The sequence below is a fragment of the Mustela putorius genome, unplaced genomic scaffold (genome assembly GCF_011764305.1).
Source record: "Mustela putorius furo isolate JIRA1106 unplaced genomic scaffold, ASM1176430v1.1 tig00000832_pilon_pilon_pilon, whole genome shotgun sequence".
Taxonomy (NCBI): Eukaryota; Metazoa; Chordata; class Mammalia; order Carnivora; family Mustelidae; genus Mustela; species Mustela putorius.
Genome location: NW_025421491.1, coordinates 4,214,965 through 4,231,230, shown reverse-complemented (window position 1 = coordinate 4,231,230; position 16,266 = coordinate 4,214,965). Strand labels below are relative to the sequence as shown.

Genomic DNA, 16,266 nt, shown 5'->3' with positions numbered 1-16,266 from the left:
CAGGACCCTGACATCATGACCTGAGCCAAAGGCAGAGGCTTAACCCACTGAGCCACCCAGGTGCCCTTTCAACTGCTATCTTAAGACAAGTCATCTCATTCTAAGTTTCAAATAATCTCAAATGGTGTTAAGAAAACTTTTTTTCAAAATTAATAATCATTTATTTAGCATTGAATATTGAATGGGATAAATTAAATCAGTGGTATTGATACCATAGAAGATTAGAAGCCATTGATAAACAGTTCCCCTTCGAGGTATATTTTTAGCTTTATAGAAACAGGACCACTTCTGTAGTGCAATCTAAGAGAGTTTGTGGCCTAATTCAGATAGATACATAGTGAAGATATATTTCATAACAGTGACTTAACCAGCAAAAGACAGAAAATCTGGTCGTATTCTTTTATGACTAAGTCTATACATCTTGTAGGTGAAAAATCTCCCATTTGCTTGTTCAGTTAATGCGTATTGACCTCCTTCCATTTGCTAATTTTTTTTGTTTTTTTTTTTTGGTAGTAGAAGATTAATTCTGTTTTTGTATCTTCAGGATTTATAGTTCAGGGGAAGAAGGATATAAACATTAACAACTTTACTATGAAGTAGAACATAAGGAATGCCACCAGGAATTTACACCATGTTTTGTAGGAGTTTGTTTACAGCAAGCATACAGTGTTTTCTTATCCAGGAGGATAAACATAGGCTTCTGAGAGGAGGTGGTCTTTGAGCTAGACCTTGACAACTGGGTGGGATTTGATATAGGACAATATGAAAGTTAACTCCAGAAAGTAGGGTCAGATGGTATTAGGTTTGTTAATTAAAAGTTTGAAAGCAGGGGTGCCTGCGTGGCTCAATTGGTTATAACCGTCTGCCTGTGGCTCATGTCATGATCCTGGGGTCCTGGGATTGAGTCCCACATGGGGTTCCTTGCTTGGCAGGGAGCCTGCTTCTCCCTCTGCCTACCTCTCTCTTTCTCTCTCTCACTCTGACAAATAAATAAAATCTTTAAAAAAAAGTAATAAAAAGTTTGAAAGCAATTCATAATTTTTGAATTGAGTATATGAACAGAAATTTGTTTCAGATACCATTAAGCTGAAAAAATATGTACGTGAAGAAAAAGTCAAAGTCAGGAAAATACTTAGGAAGCTGTTAAGTGGCTCACACTAGACCTAGTGAATGGCTCCTTAACGTGGTTTAGTTGGGACTAGAAAGGATAAGTTGGAGAGGTGAATCCTTTGAGTGCACTGTTCCTAAATACCTTCTTGTTGAGATGTTTTCAGTTGCCTGTTCGTACTTAGCTTTTCACAAAATTGGTACTCTCTCTAGAGTCTAACATGTTATTTTAGAATTGTAAGAGTGAGAATTTTTCAAGCCATTTTCTTTTGCATTATGAATTATGAATTCTCTTTTTGTGAACTTTTGTGGCTGCGAGGTTTATGATTATGATTCTCTAGGGCTGTGGCAGAGATTCTCAGGAGCAACATGCCTTGAAGCACTATATGACACCAAGATCTGAACCTCATTGTCTGGTTCTCAGTTTGGACAACTGGAGTGTCTGGTAAGTTTCAACTCTATGCCTATCATTTGACTGGTAATTATTTGAAATGGGGGGATGGAGGTGTTTAAGGAGCAAGAAACTGGGGAATGGAGGTGTTTAAGGAGCAAGAAAGTTTAAATTTTTGTGGAATTTGTTTAAATACTGTCACTTTCAAAAGGCTTGAGAATGTGATATTTGAGAACCTTTTGCTTAGTATTGTACACACTTAGAAATTGTAGCATGTAGAAGACATGTGAATCTTCACCCGTTTGTTTTTCTTCTTGCTTGTGATATTATAAATGGCATGTGGTGGGTTATTATTTAAAATTTGGAACACTGAGAACAAATTTCAGATGAACTGAGAATATAGTAAAATTTTGGCAATGAATTTGCGTGAAAATAAATGTCAGACTGGTACATGTATTTCTTGTAACATCAAAACCAGTTTTCACATCTTTAAAAAACATTTACACAGCCGTGTTCACAGAACATCATCTGTCAATTTTAAAACTTGTGAATTTTAATGATGTAGGTCTGTATTTTGAAATATGTGTAGAAAAAACTTTTGACTCTAATATTGTAACTAGCCATTTCAGCAAAATGTTTGGAATTTTCCTATAGTATTTGTATGTAGCCACAGTTCTGGCTAATTTTACTAATAGTAAACCAGAGTTAACATGGGTAATCTTCTTCAAGAAACCACAGAGTTTTTATTTTCATTTTCTTTAATAGAATAATTTGGTGTTTACACATTTTTGGGTTCCAAGCATTATAATTTGTCCCCTTTTTTGGTTGTGTTTGTCACTTTTCTTCTCTGTGTTCTTTTGGGACACAGGTGTTACCTATGTGATGATGAGGTCCAGTATTGTAGTTCAAACAGATTGGGTCAGGTGGTTGATTATGTTAGAAAACAAGCTGGTACTACAACTCCAAAATCAGGTAAAATCATTTGTTTCTTAATGTACGCTGTAATGTTAACTTAATGTATCTATTTAATGTTAACTTAATGTTAATTTAGCTTAATTATTGAATGTATAATGTTAACTAATGTATCTTTATGTATCCATTAATGTATCTGTACTGCTCAGCATTACATATACCTTAATAAAATGAATTATGGTTGATTTCAAACAAACGAACTATTTTTGGTTAAGAATGTAAAACATTGGGAATATAAATTATTATCCTGTGTTGGAAGGGAATCTAAGAAATCATCTAGTCAGAGTCTGTGACGAGTCTGAAGTAATGAGCAGTGATGCCCTTTCTGTAGAGGGGGACTTGAGAGAGGCCTGCCTCATACTGACTTCATTTTGTTACATTTGTGTTTGGATAATACAAAAGTGAAGGCCAGCTATTTCTCAGTTTTTTTTCATGCATAATTAAGTTGATTGGGTTGGCATACATCATCTGCTTTAAACTTGTTTTGATTTTTACAATCACAGAAGTATCTTTGTCCAGCCAGAATTATTTGTTCTTAACTTCAGGGTTCGTTTTTGACCTGTTCATTTAAAAATATATTTCATGTCCACATTCTTTACTTGATTGCTTTATACTCTAATTTCATAAGGTAGGATGTGCTCATTTATTAAAAAACGCCTTGCAGTAGAAAGGGGGGGGGTTTATACCAAACATACAGTGTTTGGTTTCATTTGTCAAACTAATGCTTCCATCACTTTCACATATTTTTTAGTGGTTTTTCTCTTGTGATGGTAATTTACTTACATTTATTAGAAAACATTTAAAATCAAACAGATGGGAATAATGATGTTAGGTAAAATTTCACAAATTCTAGTACTCTGTCCCAAGTATAACTTTGCATTTGGTATAGTTGTATCATACATTTTGCTGAATCGCTTTTTCTTTCCTTTTTCTTCCCCTTAAAGCAGCAAAAGATGGTAACATTGAACTCGAAAATAAAAAATTAGAAAAAGAGAGTAAAAATGAACAAGAGCGAGAAAAAAAGGAAAACATGACTAAAGAAAATCCTTCCACTAATTCTGCTACCCAAATAACTGTGAAAGGACTCAGTAATTTAGGAAATACATGTTTCTTCAATGCAGTTATGCAGGTGCCAACGTTAATTTTTTTTCCCCCTCTATAAAACTTTTTTCCCTCACATTATAGGATGTTCTTGCATACTTCTTATTATAGTATTAATTTTTTTCCCCAAGTAATTTATTTCTGGGTTTTCGAAGAATACTTCAGGAACTGTTGACTTTATATGACAGTAAAACACTGTGCTAAGCATTGCATGCATTAGAATTCAAAATAAACATTGACCCTGGCTTCAAGGAACTCGTACTCAAACGTTGGGGAAGCACAGGATAACCTAGTACCGAAACAAATACCTACTTACAGATGGTGGTAATGGTAATGTAACTACTTCATGTTAGATAGTAGGCAGTGCCCTTTTGGGGGTGATGAGTAAGCTCTGAACTGAAGAACTTATGAGCCAAATAAAGTGGGGGGAAAAGAGCATGCTGCTACTTTTTGTTTCCTGAGCTCGATACAATAAAGACTGCAGTGTTGATAGTAGTTTTCTGTTTTGATAGAATAGACAGTTAAACTGTTTAAATATTTTAGTGATAAAGTAAATATTTGATTTGCTTTGAAATAAATTTCCTTTTGTTTCCATCCCATATTCCAGAATTTGTCACAAACACCAGTGCTGAGAGAACTACTAAAAGAAGTAAAAATGTCCGGAACAATTGTAAAAATTGAACCTCCTGATTTGGCACTAACTGTATGTACTTAAAGATTTTCTTTTACAATCAGTAATTCTCCTCTCTGAATATCTGCATTCTAAATTATTTTAAAGAATTTATGCTCATTTTCACCTTTTTTTACTTGTTTTGTTTGCTTTTACTTTAGACTACTGAGTGAAACATTTTCAGGCTAATAGATTAAGCCTTTAGATTTATTTGTTACATGTATGCAATGTTGTGCTGTGCTCTGGTGTTTGGTGTAATTCTTGGGAAAGCTGTTGATAGGCATGAAGCCCTAGGCATGCATTATTATTTTCAACAGCTTTTCAGGTGGCTCAAATTGTGTGTAGTAAAATGAATTTTATCCTGTCCGTTTTTATTATTCACATTTTGCTCTGGCTCTTTCGATTCTTAGGTGGTCTACTCCTGATATTCTAAAACTAAAACAGTAGAACTGATTTTTTCATAAGTAGTCAATGAACAGAAACTTTCTACATCTTTTGATGTACGTTTTTTGAAGTTTTAAATGTGACCGCTCTATCAGGAACATTGGCAATAGCAGTTGATTAGCTACATTTTGGTAACATAAATGATTCCAAACTTTGACTGAAGAAAGTAATTTTTATTCCCATATTCAGGAACCCTTAGAAATAAACCTTGAGCCTCCAGGCCCTCTTACTTTAGCCATGAGCCAGTTTCTTAATGAGATGCAAGAGACCAAAAAGGGAATCGTGACACCTAAAGAACTCTTTTCTCAGGTCTGTAAAAAGTGAGTATCTGCTTTGATTTTGTTTTCAGTGCATCAGTAAGATGCTGAGAAATAATATGAAAAACTCAATAGCATTAAAGTCAATCCAGTATATATATTACAGCATGGTTTATTTCATTTGGATTAAAAAACATGAACTTCATGTGAAAATTAAATCTACTAAGGGTGTTGTCAAAACTGAATGGAAATTTTGAGAAAGTACATTACTCTTGAGATTTGGAATGTGATCCTAAGATTTTGTAAAAATAGTTTCATATTTTAGTAGACTCATCATTGTTTTTCTGTCTTTTCTTCTTTTTTTTTTTTCTGTAGAGCAGTACGGTTTAAAGGCTATCAGCAACAAGACAGCCAGGAGCTGCTTCGGTATTTATTGGATGGAATGAGAGCAGAAGAACAACAAGTTAGCATATTTTGACCAGTATAATTTATAATCCCATCTTCATTAACTTGTCCGGAATTTAACATCTGAAGGCTTATTAATTAAAGCAATGAAAACTAGTTATTGAGGCCATTGTATTTAAAATTTTTTTTCCACACCAGTGTTTTCAACTGGTATATTTTAATCAGTAAAATGAATGTAGAGAGTTAGAAATGATTCTCCTTTTCATGTTGCTCTGTTTTCCTTGGTGGCTAGGGCATTAATATTCTTTAGGAGCTGTTCTATAGTACTAGCCTATGCCAGGAGTGCTCCAGAGTATTGGAAAATGTTTCTCCCAAAACAGTTCCCAGTTGCAGCGCATTCTTACTCTTGCTCTGAGTGTGATTTAACACCGCTTTTTGAGTCTAGGAAGTATGCTCATTTTTAAGAGTCAGGGAATGTAGTTACGTTTTTAAATGTTTGTAAATTGCCAGATGTAAAGTAATGTATTTGGGGATGTTGAGTATAATTAATAATAGTAATAGGAGTAAAAACAAGGGATAACTAGTGATGACATTTATTTTGCTCTTATTTTATATCAAGCATTGTTTTTAGAATTTTGTGTGAGTTATCTTACTTGGTCCTCCCAACCTTTCTCTGAGGTGGATGCTGTTAATCATTTTCTCATTCCATAGACTGTGAAGCTAGGGTGTAAATAAGATTCAGGACCTGGTTCAAGGTCACCCCGTAATGGTGGCTCTCGGCTTTGAATGCTGGATTCCCCTATAGCTCTCATTTAAACAGTCTGCTTCTAGGACATAATATTTCAGTGGTCTTTCCAAAGGAGGTGGGCATGGGCTCAAATGCTTTGGTTTGAATAGATTAAAATCTTAAAGTAAGACAGTGCCTTTGTGTAGGGGTTAGTGATTGTTTTGTAATTTTTTTAGCTCCTTGAATTAATTTCAAAAATGTGACCTTAGAAATAACTAATTTTTATTCAGTAAGTTTGGGGAGCTAATTCTTGATCACTTTCTTGACTTGATTACATATTTTCTAGGGAAAATAACTATAAAACTTTAAAAATTTAATAGTATATATATATCCATTTTATTACTTTTAGAGAGTGAGTAAAGGAATTCTTAAAGCATTTGGTAATTCTACTGAAAAATTGGATGAAGAACTAAAAAATAAAGTTAAAGGTAATGTCTGACTTTTTGAACTAACACACTATAGTTGAATTCTTCTGTAACTTAGGACAAGATTGCTGGCACTTTTATTTCAAATTCAGTTATTAACATAATTTTTCTTTATCACCATTGATTTAGAAAAATAATTTATACTCCAAAGGGGAATATTTTTGAAAAATTTAACTTTGGTGTATTTTTATGCAGTATTATAGTGAAATTTTAAAAGATAGAGCTAAAATGAGATCAGTTTTGTTTTTCAAAAGCTTACACAGTTGACACTTGAACAATGCAGAGGTTAAGGACACCAGTTTCTTCTCATCCCCATTCCTGCACAGTTGAAAATCTATTTATGACTTTTGACTCTCCAAAAACATCACTATTAATGGTTTACTGTTGACCGGAAGCCTTACTGATAACCTAAGTGGAAAAGTAACATGTATTTTTTTTGTAATATGTATTATGTATGGCATTCTTACATAAAGTTAATTAGAGGAAAGAAAATGTTATTGAGAAAACCATAAGGAAGTGAAAATACATTTTTAGTACTGTGCTGTATTTATTGAAAAGATTCGCATATAGGTGGACCCACAAAGTTCAGACCCACACAGTTCAACACAGTGTTGTTCAAAGGTCAACTATATTTCTAATGAGCAGTGATATGTGAGTTACACTTGTCTGTGTGAATTGTCAGTAACTGGTTTGTTAATCATGGAGCCAACTTCATTATTATTGTGTGGCATTTAAAGATTTAAAACAGACCAGTCCGATAGAACTTTCTGTGATAATGGAACTCTTCCGTATTTATGCTGATAGAGTAGCCACTAGACATATGTGGCCATTTAGCTCCTGAAATGTCACTGGGGTGCTTGAGGGGCTAAACTTTTACTTTTATTTAATTTTAATTTAAATCATCACAAGTGACTAGTGGTTACTATATTGTAAAACACGATTTTTTGTTTTGTTTTGTTTTGGTTTTGTGAGGCTTGAATGCAGGGCCCTAAGATCAAAAGTCAGGTGCTCTACTGATGGAGCCAGCCAGGCACCCCTTTGAAGCACAGTTTAGAATCAACACATAGCACCTGTTTGCCTCCTTAGTGTCCTTTAGTGTCTCCCAGTAGCAGAGAGAATCCTGCCCTGCTGGCGCTGTTGTCATCAAGTGTGTTTCTGTATAAATGGACACACTTACCATTGGAATAAGGCTTATATATTTCACGTATTTAGAAAATTGGGTGACCAGGTGGTAAAATTGTCTTATTCTAAACTTATGAAGATTATTTCTGGGAACATAGAAAAAATAAAAAGAAGATTTTGTCTGAAACATTTTCCTAGTGTTTTTGTTTGTTTGTTTTTTGATTTGATTTTGAATGGAGTTCAGTCTTAGAGTTTAAAAGTTTGTGGGCATTCTCTCCTCAGTTTGCTGCTGAATATTATGAGAGTGGCAGAGCTAGAAGTGGTCTAGAGTATCGTCCAGCTTGGCCCCATCTGTTCATTTTACTAGTGGGATATTGACATGTAGAAGGTCTCACTGACTTGCACGGTTTATTTTCCACTGACCCGATCTAGGATAAGAACTTTTTCTTTTTCATGAGACATGATTGTGTTAAATTGTGTTATGCTCAAAAGCGGAGTATTTGCTGCTGACTACGGCATAAAATAAAATGGTAATTATGAACAGAGAAAACCTGTGGGATAGGAAATTAAAAATAAAATTTTAAGGTTAGATAGGTAAGTAAATAGTTTTAACTTATTCTGTTAATTATGTAAGGGTAATTGATAAACCTTTTTTCCCCTTCTAGATTATGAAAAGAAAAAATCTGTACCAAGTTTTGTGGACCGCATCTTTGGTGGTGAACTAACTAGTACAATCATGTGTGATGAATGCAGAACTGTAAGTTGATGTAATGTGGACTGGATTTATTCATTAATATTAATAGATTGTATTTCATCGGTTGTATCTTTCAAAAACAGAAGTATCTAGTTTCATAAGGTTTTCTCTTTTGGGCTGTGCAAATCTTCATAGTTCTTTCCTGGGACTGTGAGCACTCCTTATGTCTGAAAGAAGTTAGTTTAACATTTCAAGTTATTTCTCCTAACCCAAAGCCCTCAACATTGTAATTTTTTATTTTGTTAAGAATTTATTTTAAAATGTAACCCCCCACCGTAATCTTACTATATAATGTCTAAAATGAATCTTTTCCTTCCTTTTTACATTTATCTGTTTTGGTTGATTAAGGTCTCCTTGGTTCATGAATCTTTCCTTGATTTGTCTCTACCAGTTTTAGATGATCAGGTAAGACCTACTGAGTGTATTTTGTTTAAGTAGATTTTTTTCCTCCCTGTGTTAGATTTTATGAGGGAAGCCTTGTCACTCTTTTCCAAGTTTGTACATTAACCCTTGGAGGAATTTTTTGAAATGTATTTGAGACAGAAGAATTTTAAAGATTTGAATGGAAATTGGGGTAAATATTATTTTATTTTAAAAAAGTATAGATAGTGTGTCTAGAATTCTTTATGGATTATTAGCTTGATTGGTAGACCTATAGGGAAAGTGTTTTCTTTATACTAAAAATTAAATTTTTTCGTTATTTAAGACTAAACATAAATCCCTTACAGTCTTCATTCAGTTCATGCATGTTAATAGATAGTATCTCAGTTTTAAGCCATATCAATTCGGCTTCATCCACTAGTGGTTGGAAAAAAGAAAGCCTGTTATGAATATTGGATAAATTGTTATTCAGCTTCATATGAATTCAGGGTCTGTTTAATCTGTGTTACTTAGTGATTAAAGTCTTACCAAATTTACTTTATTTTCCCTTTTTCTAAAATTCTCATTTACATGGGAAGAAGGAAAAGGATAAAAAGGAATGCCTGTAGTGGGACAAGTAAATAAACCACTGATAAACAGAAAGCGCAGTTAGAAAGTGGCATAATTACTGTAGGAGGCAGCACATATCTTAATAAAATGCATGATATTCCTTTCAATTTTACTGGCATGAGAAGCTGCCTTTTTTACTGTTTTGTTTGTTGGCTTGTTTTCTCAGTATGTAAGATTGTCCTAGTATTTGAGATGAATGAGTTTGTCCTAGATATATTTTCAAACATTGTAGAAAGTAAAACCAATATGAAATAGGAGTAGAAAAATACTTAGGTAACATGAAATCTCTTCACCAAATAGTTGTAAAATTTTATTTTTGGCTCATATTTTAAGAGTGGTAAGAAAAGTATAAATGATAAAAATTTGAAAAAGACCATGGAAGATGAAGATAAAGAGAGTGAGGAGGAGAAAGACAATGATAGTTACATCAAAGAAAGGAGTGACATTCCATCGGGAACAAGTAAGCACTTACAGAAGAAAGCAAAGAAGCAAGCCAAAAAGCAAGCCAAGGTGGGTAACTGGGAAGAAAACTATGCTTTTCTAATTTTATATTTGCAACTATTGAGTCTGAAGTCTGAATGACCAAAAGAAAATGTTGTGCTTTTGTGTTTTTAAAATCTTGTGTTGCTTGTGAGACCTTTCCTTTTTTTAGAAGGAGAGAGCAGAAGCTGGGGTGGGGTGGGCGGGGGGGGGAAATAGTAGGGGGTGGAGAAAGAGAATCCCAAGCAAGCTCCATGCCAGCCCAGCATGGAGACCCTGTGGGGCTCTATCTCATGACCCTGAGATCATGACCTGAACCAAAATCAAGAGACAGGTATCAAACTGACTGAGCCACCTGCACACCCGTATTTGTGAAAACTTTTAGGAGTTGTAGTTCATTTTTAATAATTTTTTGAGTTCTTAATACATTGACTTTCAAAAATTTAAAAATATATAAAGATGCACAAAGTACCCCTCCAGCTCTGTCCTTTCATGACATAGATAACCACTTGCATTAGTTTCGTATGTGTCCTTCTGGAGTTTCTTTTGAAAAATATGGTCAAATACAAATATGTAGTCTTTTTTCCTCCTAATTTTTTTTTTTTAAGATTTTATTTATTTATTTGATAGAGATCACAAGTAGGCAGAGAGGCAGGCAGAGAGAGGGGGGAAGCAGGCTCCCTGCTGAGCAGAGAGCCCGATGTGGGGCTCGATCCCAGGACAGCGGGATCATGACCTGAGCCGAAGGCAGAGGCTTTAACCCACTGCCCAGGCGCCCCCCCTCCCCAATTTTTAAAGAAATTATACACACTGTTCTGGATCCTTTGTTTTAGTTGGGTTGTGCTTAGTTGGGTTCTTGGAGATTTTTCCACTTCAGGACACAAAGATTCTGTTGTTTTAAACAGCAGTACAGTATTCTCCTTTATAGATGTCCTGTAGCTCATTTCACTGTTTCTCTATTGATTTAGGCTGTCTGTAGTCTTTGCTCTCTAATAACCAGTGCTGCAGTGAATAATCCTGTATGCCTGTCATCAGCACGGCACATTTTGAGAAGAGGGATGGCGTTTGTAATTTTGATAGATGTACCTTATTGCCCTCCACAAAGGCTGTACCAATTTATATTTCCACCAGCAACAATGAGATTTGCTGTTTCTCCTTAACCTTGACAGAAGTGTGTTATCAAACTTCTGGATTTCTGCTGGTTTCATAGATGGAAAATAATTTCTCAATGCAGTTTATTTTCCATTTATTTTAATATAAGTATGTTTTTATGTTTGAGCCTTTTGGGTTCCCTTTTCTTTGCAGTATTTGCTTATATCCTTTCTCCATTTTTCTTTCATGTTCTAACTGTTTGTAGCTGAGGCACACGGGAAAATGTTTGTGTCCTGTGTGTGTCCTTCAGCCTTCTGCTATTACAGATTAGCCGCACGGGACTGTCATCTTACCTGGAGTCTGTAGGCATTCCAGTGACAGTAGTGGTGATGAAATGCCTTTCTCCCCACTCTGCTTGTAAATAGGCTGCAAATGGCAGATCAGAATGCTTTTAGGAGGGAAGTCCTTTATTGTCCTCTGTTCGTGAGGCTTCCTTGCTTCCTCTCTAATTTGGGGCCATTTATTTCCTGGGATGTTTTCCTCCATCCTGCCCAAAACAGTCCTGTACTTGTGCATCCTGGAGTTTTCAGTTTGTATTTTCTTCCCTCAGTACAACCTTGGATACACGTGGATACATTGCTTCCTGCTCTCTTTGTAGTCCTCTCCCCACGTGGTTTCCTACTTGGCTGCTTCGATTTGGCAGTTTCTGTCTAGTCTACTACCCTGTCTTGGTCACTTCCCTTAGAACACAGACTGTGTCTTGCATGTTTTTATCCCCCCCACCGTGTCACAATATGTTGATGACTGGTGATAGTTTATTCCTGGTTTCAGTGAACGAGCTTTCTTCAAAATTTATTTGATCCCTGATAGTAAAGGAGCTTTTAGGATCAGAATTCTGTGAGTGCACACTCTTCCTTATAAGCTTTTTGGTAAACAAGAAGATCTGATGTGGTACATGTATGCTTTTTCTTCTTCTATTATTTTTTCTTCTTCCTTTTATTTTTTTAGTTTTATTTTTTAATGTTTCATGCTTTTTGCACAGAACCAACGAAGGCAACAAAAAATTCAAGGAAAAGTTCTTCATTTAAATGATATCTGTACCATTGACCATCCTGAAGATAATGAATGTGAGGTTGAAATGTCACTTCAGGGAGAAGTGGATGTTAAATCCAACCATATTTCAGAAGAGGAAATTATACATAAAGAATATTGTGTTAATCAGAAAGATGTGAATGGCCAAGAAAAAATGGTAGAAAGTGTAACTGACAATCAGAAATCCACAGAAGAAGTAGATATGAACAGTGTCCACATGGATAACGATCTGGATGTCCTGGCATCTTCTCCCGGTGACTGTACTAGGAATGTAAATGGTGCCTATCTGACAGAAGGGAGTGGTGATGTGGACATTTCCAGTGGTTTCAAAAACCTTAACTTGAATACTGTTCTTCAACCTGATGAAATAAATATAGAGATTCTGAATGAGAGTCATTCTCCTGGGACCAAGGTATATGAAGTCGTAAACGAAGATCCAGAAACTGCTTTCTGTACTCTTGCGAACAGGGAAGCTTTCCATACTGATGAGTGTTCGATCCAACATTGTTTATATCAGTTCACCCGAAATGAGAAACTTCGAGATGCAAATAAGCTGCTTTGTGAAGTATGCACCCGGAGACAGTTTAGTGGACCAAAGGCAAACATAAAAGGTAATTTAGATTCTCTCATTGAAAGGGAAAATAATGTTCAGGGGCACATTTTGCATGAACAGGTAGAATACTGCTATCTTAATTGTTTCGGGATTTGCACGGCATCAGTAAGTTCCCTCCCCTGTGTAATATTTTAACAGAAGATTGAACAAACAGACCAAAGTGGCTGATACTCTGTGGCAGCCGAACAGCAGATACGAGTGGGACAGTTTGCTCTCCAGCACCTCTCTCTGGGGGTGAATCATCCTACTGAGTTGTTATTGCAACAGGCTCCTCACAGATAGTGGCTCTCTCTTAGTCTGCTCAGTTTCCCATCAGCATTTGTGTTGGCCCTCCTCTCCCTCCATGCCGGGAGCTGCACTTCCTCTGGGCGCTCCTGGGACATGCCCAGTGCAAGGTACCGGGAGGACAGTGCTTTCTTCTAGTCGCCCTCAAAAAGAGAACAGAAAAATAGTGATAATTCTCTTTCTCCCCACCCCCATTTTTTGAGCTTGGGTAAGTGGGATAAGGAGGGATCGTGGAGTCCCAAGGATTCTTACTAGAATTATCGAAACTTTTAAAAAAAAAAAAGGTCTAGGTTTTTATTTATTTGCATGTCAATATAGAAAGTAAATTATGCTGACTTTATAGCATTTCAGTTTGCTTTAGAGCAGACATTTGCCAACTGTTGTTCACAGTCAGGTTTTTGTATGGTGTCTAGAAATATTTTTTACTGATGAACATTTGAAAACGATTTGGTGGTAGAAAATACTAACTTTGAGCCCCAACTGATTCAGTGGTATCTCTTCAGTACCGTTCTCCTTGGTAGATCGTACTTGTATTCAGTTATTGCTATATTTTGAATTACAGCAATAAAAATGTGGGAATTTGTGGAAATTTTTACTGATACTTACAAAATGTCCTTGGTTATGCCTCTTGGTCCACAGAACCCAAAATATTTACTATCTGGTCCTTTCCAGAAAGTTTAAAAGATAAATCGATTGTGTTAGATGCTTAAAATGATACTATAGCAAATGTGAATGCTCTAGAAATCTAAAATGATTTTCACACTGTTAAAATTTCTTTCTTTAGGAGAAAGGAAACATGTTTATACCAATGCGAAAAAGCAGATGCTAATTTCTCTTGCTCCTCCTGTTCTCACTCTTCATTTAAAGAGATTTCAGCAGGTACCCCTTTTTAGCTCAAATTTGTTTTAAATAGGTAACACTTGCTTTGTTATTATCTTACCACATGACTGTGTTTCTTTGGTTTTCTGTTGTTTTGTAATTCTAACTTTAAAAAAAATTAAGAAATATACCTGGGCATGACAAAAGCTTAGATGAAGATGCCTCTCAAGGTGGAGACATGTAGGCACAATCCTTCCTCAATTTTATTAGAACGCGTGTTGTCTTTTCTTAGTAAAATTAGCATCTTCCTCTAAACTTTTTTCTCAGGTTAAGAAAAAAAAAAGTCCAGTTTACTAGCTGTATCTCACAGTTAAGAAAATTAGTGATACTATTTTTTTGGGGGTGTGGTACCTTATTTTTACTGACCCTTCATAAAAAGACATTGATACGTTGGATTTTCATCATTTTGGCGACCCTGTCTTTTCTAGAAGACTTCTGTAAGCAGTACAAGTTTTAAATTAAGTTCCAAATTCCCAAAGTACCTTTACAACATTTTCCCTGCAGTGGGTGGTGTACGGGTTTGCCTAGCTGGGTGGGTCTCCATGAGCCAAGCACTAAGCTTGGTTAGAAAGGAGGCTGAGAGTATGTGGCTCCACAGAAAAGTATTCTGCTATTGCTGAGTTTTAAGCACTCAGAACTCTGAGCTAATCTGGCTTTTCTGGATGGCTAGAGCAGAAACACTGAGAATTTTCTCAGGGGAGCAGCTTTCTTTTTTTTCTCTTTTTTCCTTTTTTTTTTCTCTCTCTCTTCTTTCTTCCTTCCTTCCTTTCTTTGTCTTTCTCCCCCCGCACCTCTCTCTTTCTTTTTAAGTCAGTTCCATGAGCCTTGTGTGAAGCCCACTGTGGGGGGTTTGAACTCACACCCCTGAGATCAGGACCTGAGGTGAGATCAAGTCTGTGGCCATACCACCCTGAACATGCCGGATCATGTCTGGCTTGAGATTGAATCAGGCACTTAACCAGCCACACCACCAGGCGCCCCGTGGGAGCACATTTCTTAGTGCGTTGGGGTGTGTGTGTGGTGGGCACCTAGCAGAAATCATTTAATGGTCAGAAAGAAAAGAAGTCTCCTGAGAAGACTGAACTCTAGGGTTGGGTGTTGGTGGTGTTTTGTGCATCAGAGTAAGACTACAGTTTATTTAATGTGTACAGATTTTCCAGGAAAAGAAATCTATTATCTCTCCTTTTTTTAGGCTGGTTTTAACCTACGCAAAGTTAACAAACACGTAAAATTTCCGGAAATCTTAGATTTGGCTCCTTTTTGTACCCTTAAATGTAAGGTAAGTGAAAGTGGTCTTTTTGGGATGATCCTTTGAAGGGAAATCATAGCTTATTTATCAGATACTCCAATAGTAACTCACTTAGGTATGAAGTTGATAAGAATGACTGAGTAGAATGGGTCTTTGATCTTTGTACCATTATAATTTCAAGATCTGTGATGAATCATTTTGAATATTAGGTTGTTAAATTTAGTTCAACATTTTTTGAATCTCTGTTACGGTGGCAGACATTGTCTTGGGAGCTGAGGGCACAAGACTAAAGATCAGCAGGTAATTAATTTCAGTTTAATATGGTTGAGTGTTAAGACTGGTATACACAGAGCGGGGTGGTATGCACTTTAACCCAGTTGTTGGTGGGTCAGGGAAGTCTGCTCTGTGAAGTAGACCACACCTCCACCGCTACTTAAAGAGTAAGAGTTACTGTGATGAATCAAGAGGAAGCAAGTTTTTCAGGCCGAGGGAACAGAACAGCTGGTGCACAGATGTGTAAACTGATGTGGTGGGGACCAGGGACTGGCAGTATGAGCAGCTGTAGAGCTTGCAAAGCCGAGAGAGCACCGGGATGTGAAACCAGAGAAGTGAGGTGGGAATGAGGCCTGGAGGATTATCATGGTGAGGAACTTGGGCTTTCTTAAGAGTGTAGTAGGGTGCCACTGAAGGTGACATAGCCAGATGCGTGTATTACACAGGTGACTTGCTGAAGCATGGAGGAGGTTGGATTTTAAGAGGGAAAGACCAGAGAGGCAGGGTCTCCATATTAGAGGAGGTGAAGATGTTGAATTTAGTCAATGGTGAGGACTTCAGCTAGGTTAAGAGAAGGCAAGATTGCGAAAGTATTTTGGGAGGTAAAATTAACCAGACTTATGATGGGATTGGTTTGGAAGGTGAGGAAGAGGCCTTGAGATGGATGGTAAGGGTAGCACAAGAGGCATTGAGCATGATTCCTGAGGCCTGGATGAGTGACAAGGCAGCTGGGCCATGGGAGTAGCATTAGCTGAGGTAGGAAACACAGGAAGAGGAGAGGTTGGGAGGTGGAGAAAGGAGAATGAGTTTGGTTTGGGTACATTTTCATGTATTTTTTAATACTCATGGGGCTTTGTTAAGAAAACATTTGGATGTAC

At 36.4% G+C, this 16,266-nt stretch overlaps 1 protein-coding gene across 12 annotated transcripts in view; it reads left to right on the top strand.

Moving 5' to 3' along the window:
- Positions 1-16,266, top strand: part of USP16 (ubiquitin specific peptidase 16) — a 30,061-nt gene that overhangs the window by 10,553 nt on the left and 3,242 nt on the right. For 9 of the 12 annotated variants that reach the window (XM_004757464.3, XM_004757456.3, XM_004757457.3 and 6 more), the window contains 13 exons: positions 1,449-1,552; positions 2,367-2,470; positions 3,415-3,599; positions 4,179-4,274; positions 4,875-5,005; positions 5,318-5,405; positions 6,484-6,562; positions 8,347-8,438; positions 8,784-8,840; positions 9,759-9,935; positions 12,040-12,700; positions 13,772-13,866; positions 15,059-15,145. In XM_004757464.3, coding sequence (XP_004757521.1) covers positions 1,449-1,552; positions 2,367-2,470; positions 3,415-3,599; positions 4,179-4,274; positions 4,875-5,005; positions 5,318-5,405; positions 6,484-6,562; positions 8,347-8,438; positions 8,784-8,840; positions 9,759-9,935; positions 12,040-12,700; positions 13,772-13,866; positions 15,059-15,145 — 1,956 coding nt within the window. The remainder of the gene's footprint in view (positions 1-1,448; positions 1,553-2,366; positions 2,471-3,414; positions 3,600-4,178; positions 4,275-4,874; positions 5,006-5,317; positions 5,406-6,483; positions 6,563-8,346; positions 8,439-8,783; positions 8,841-9,758; positions 9,936-12,039; positions 12,701-13,771; positions 13,867-15,058; positions 15,146-16,266) is intronic. The other 3 variants (XM_013058824.2, XM_013058825.2, XM_004757455.3) reach the window with 1 other exon arrangement.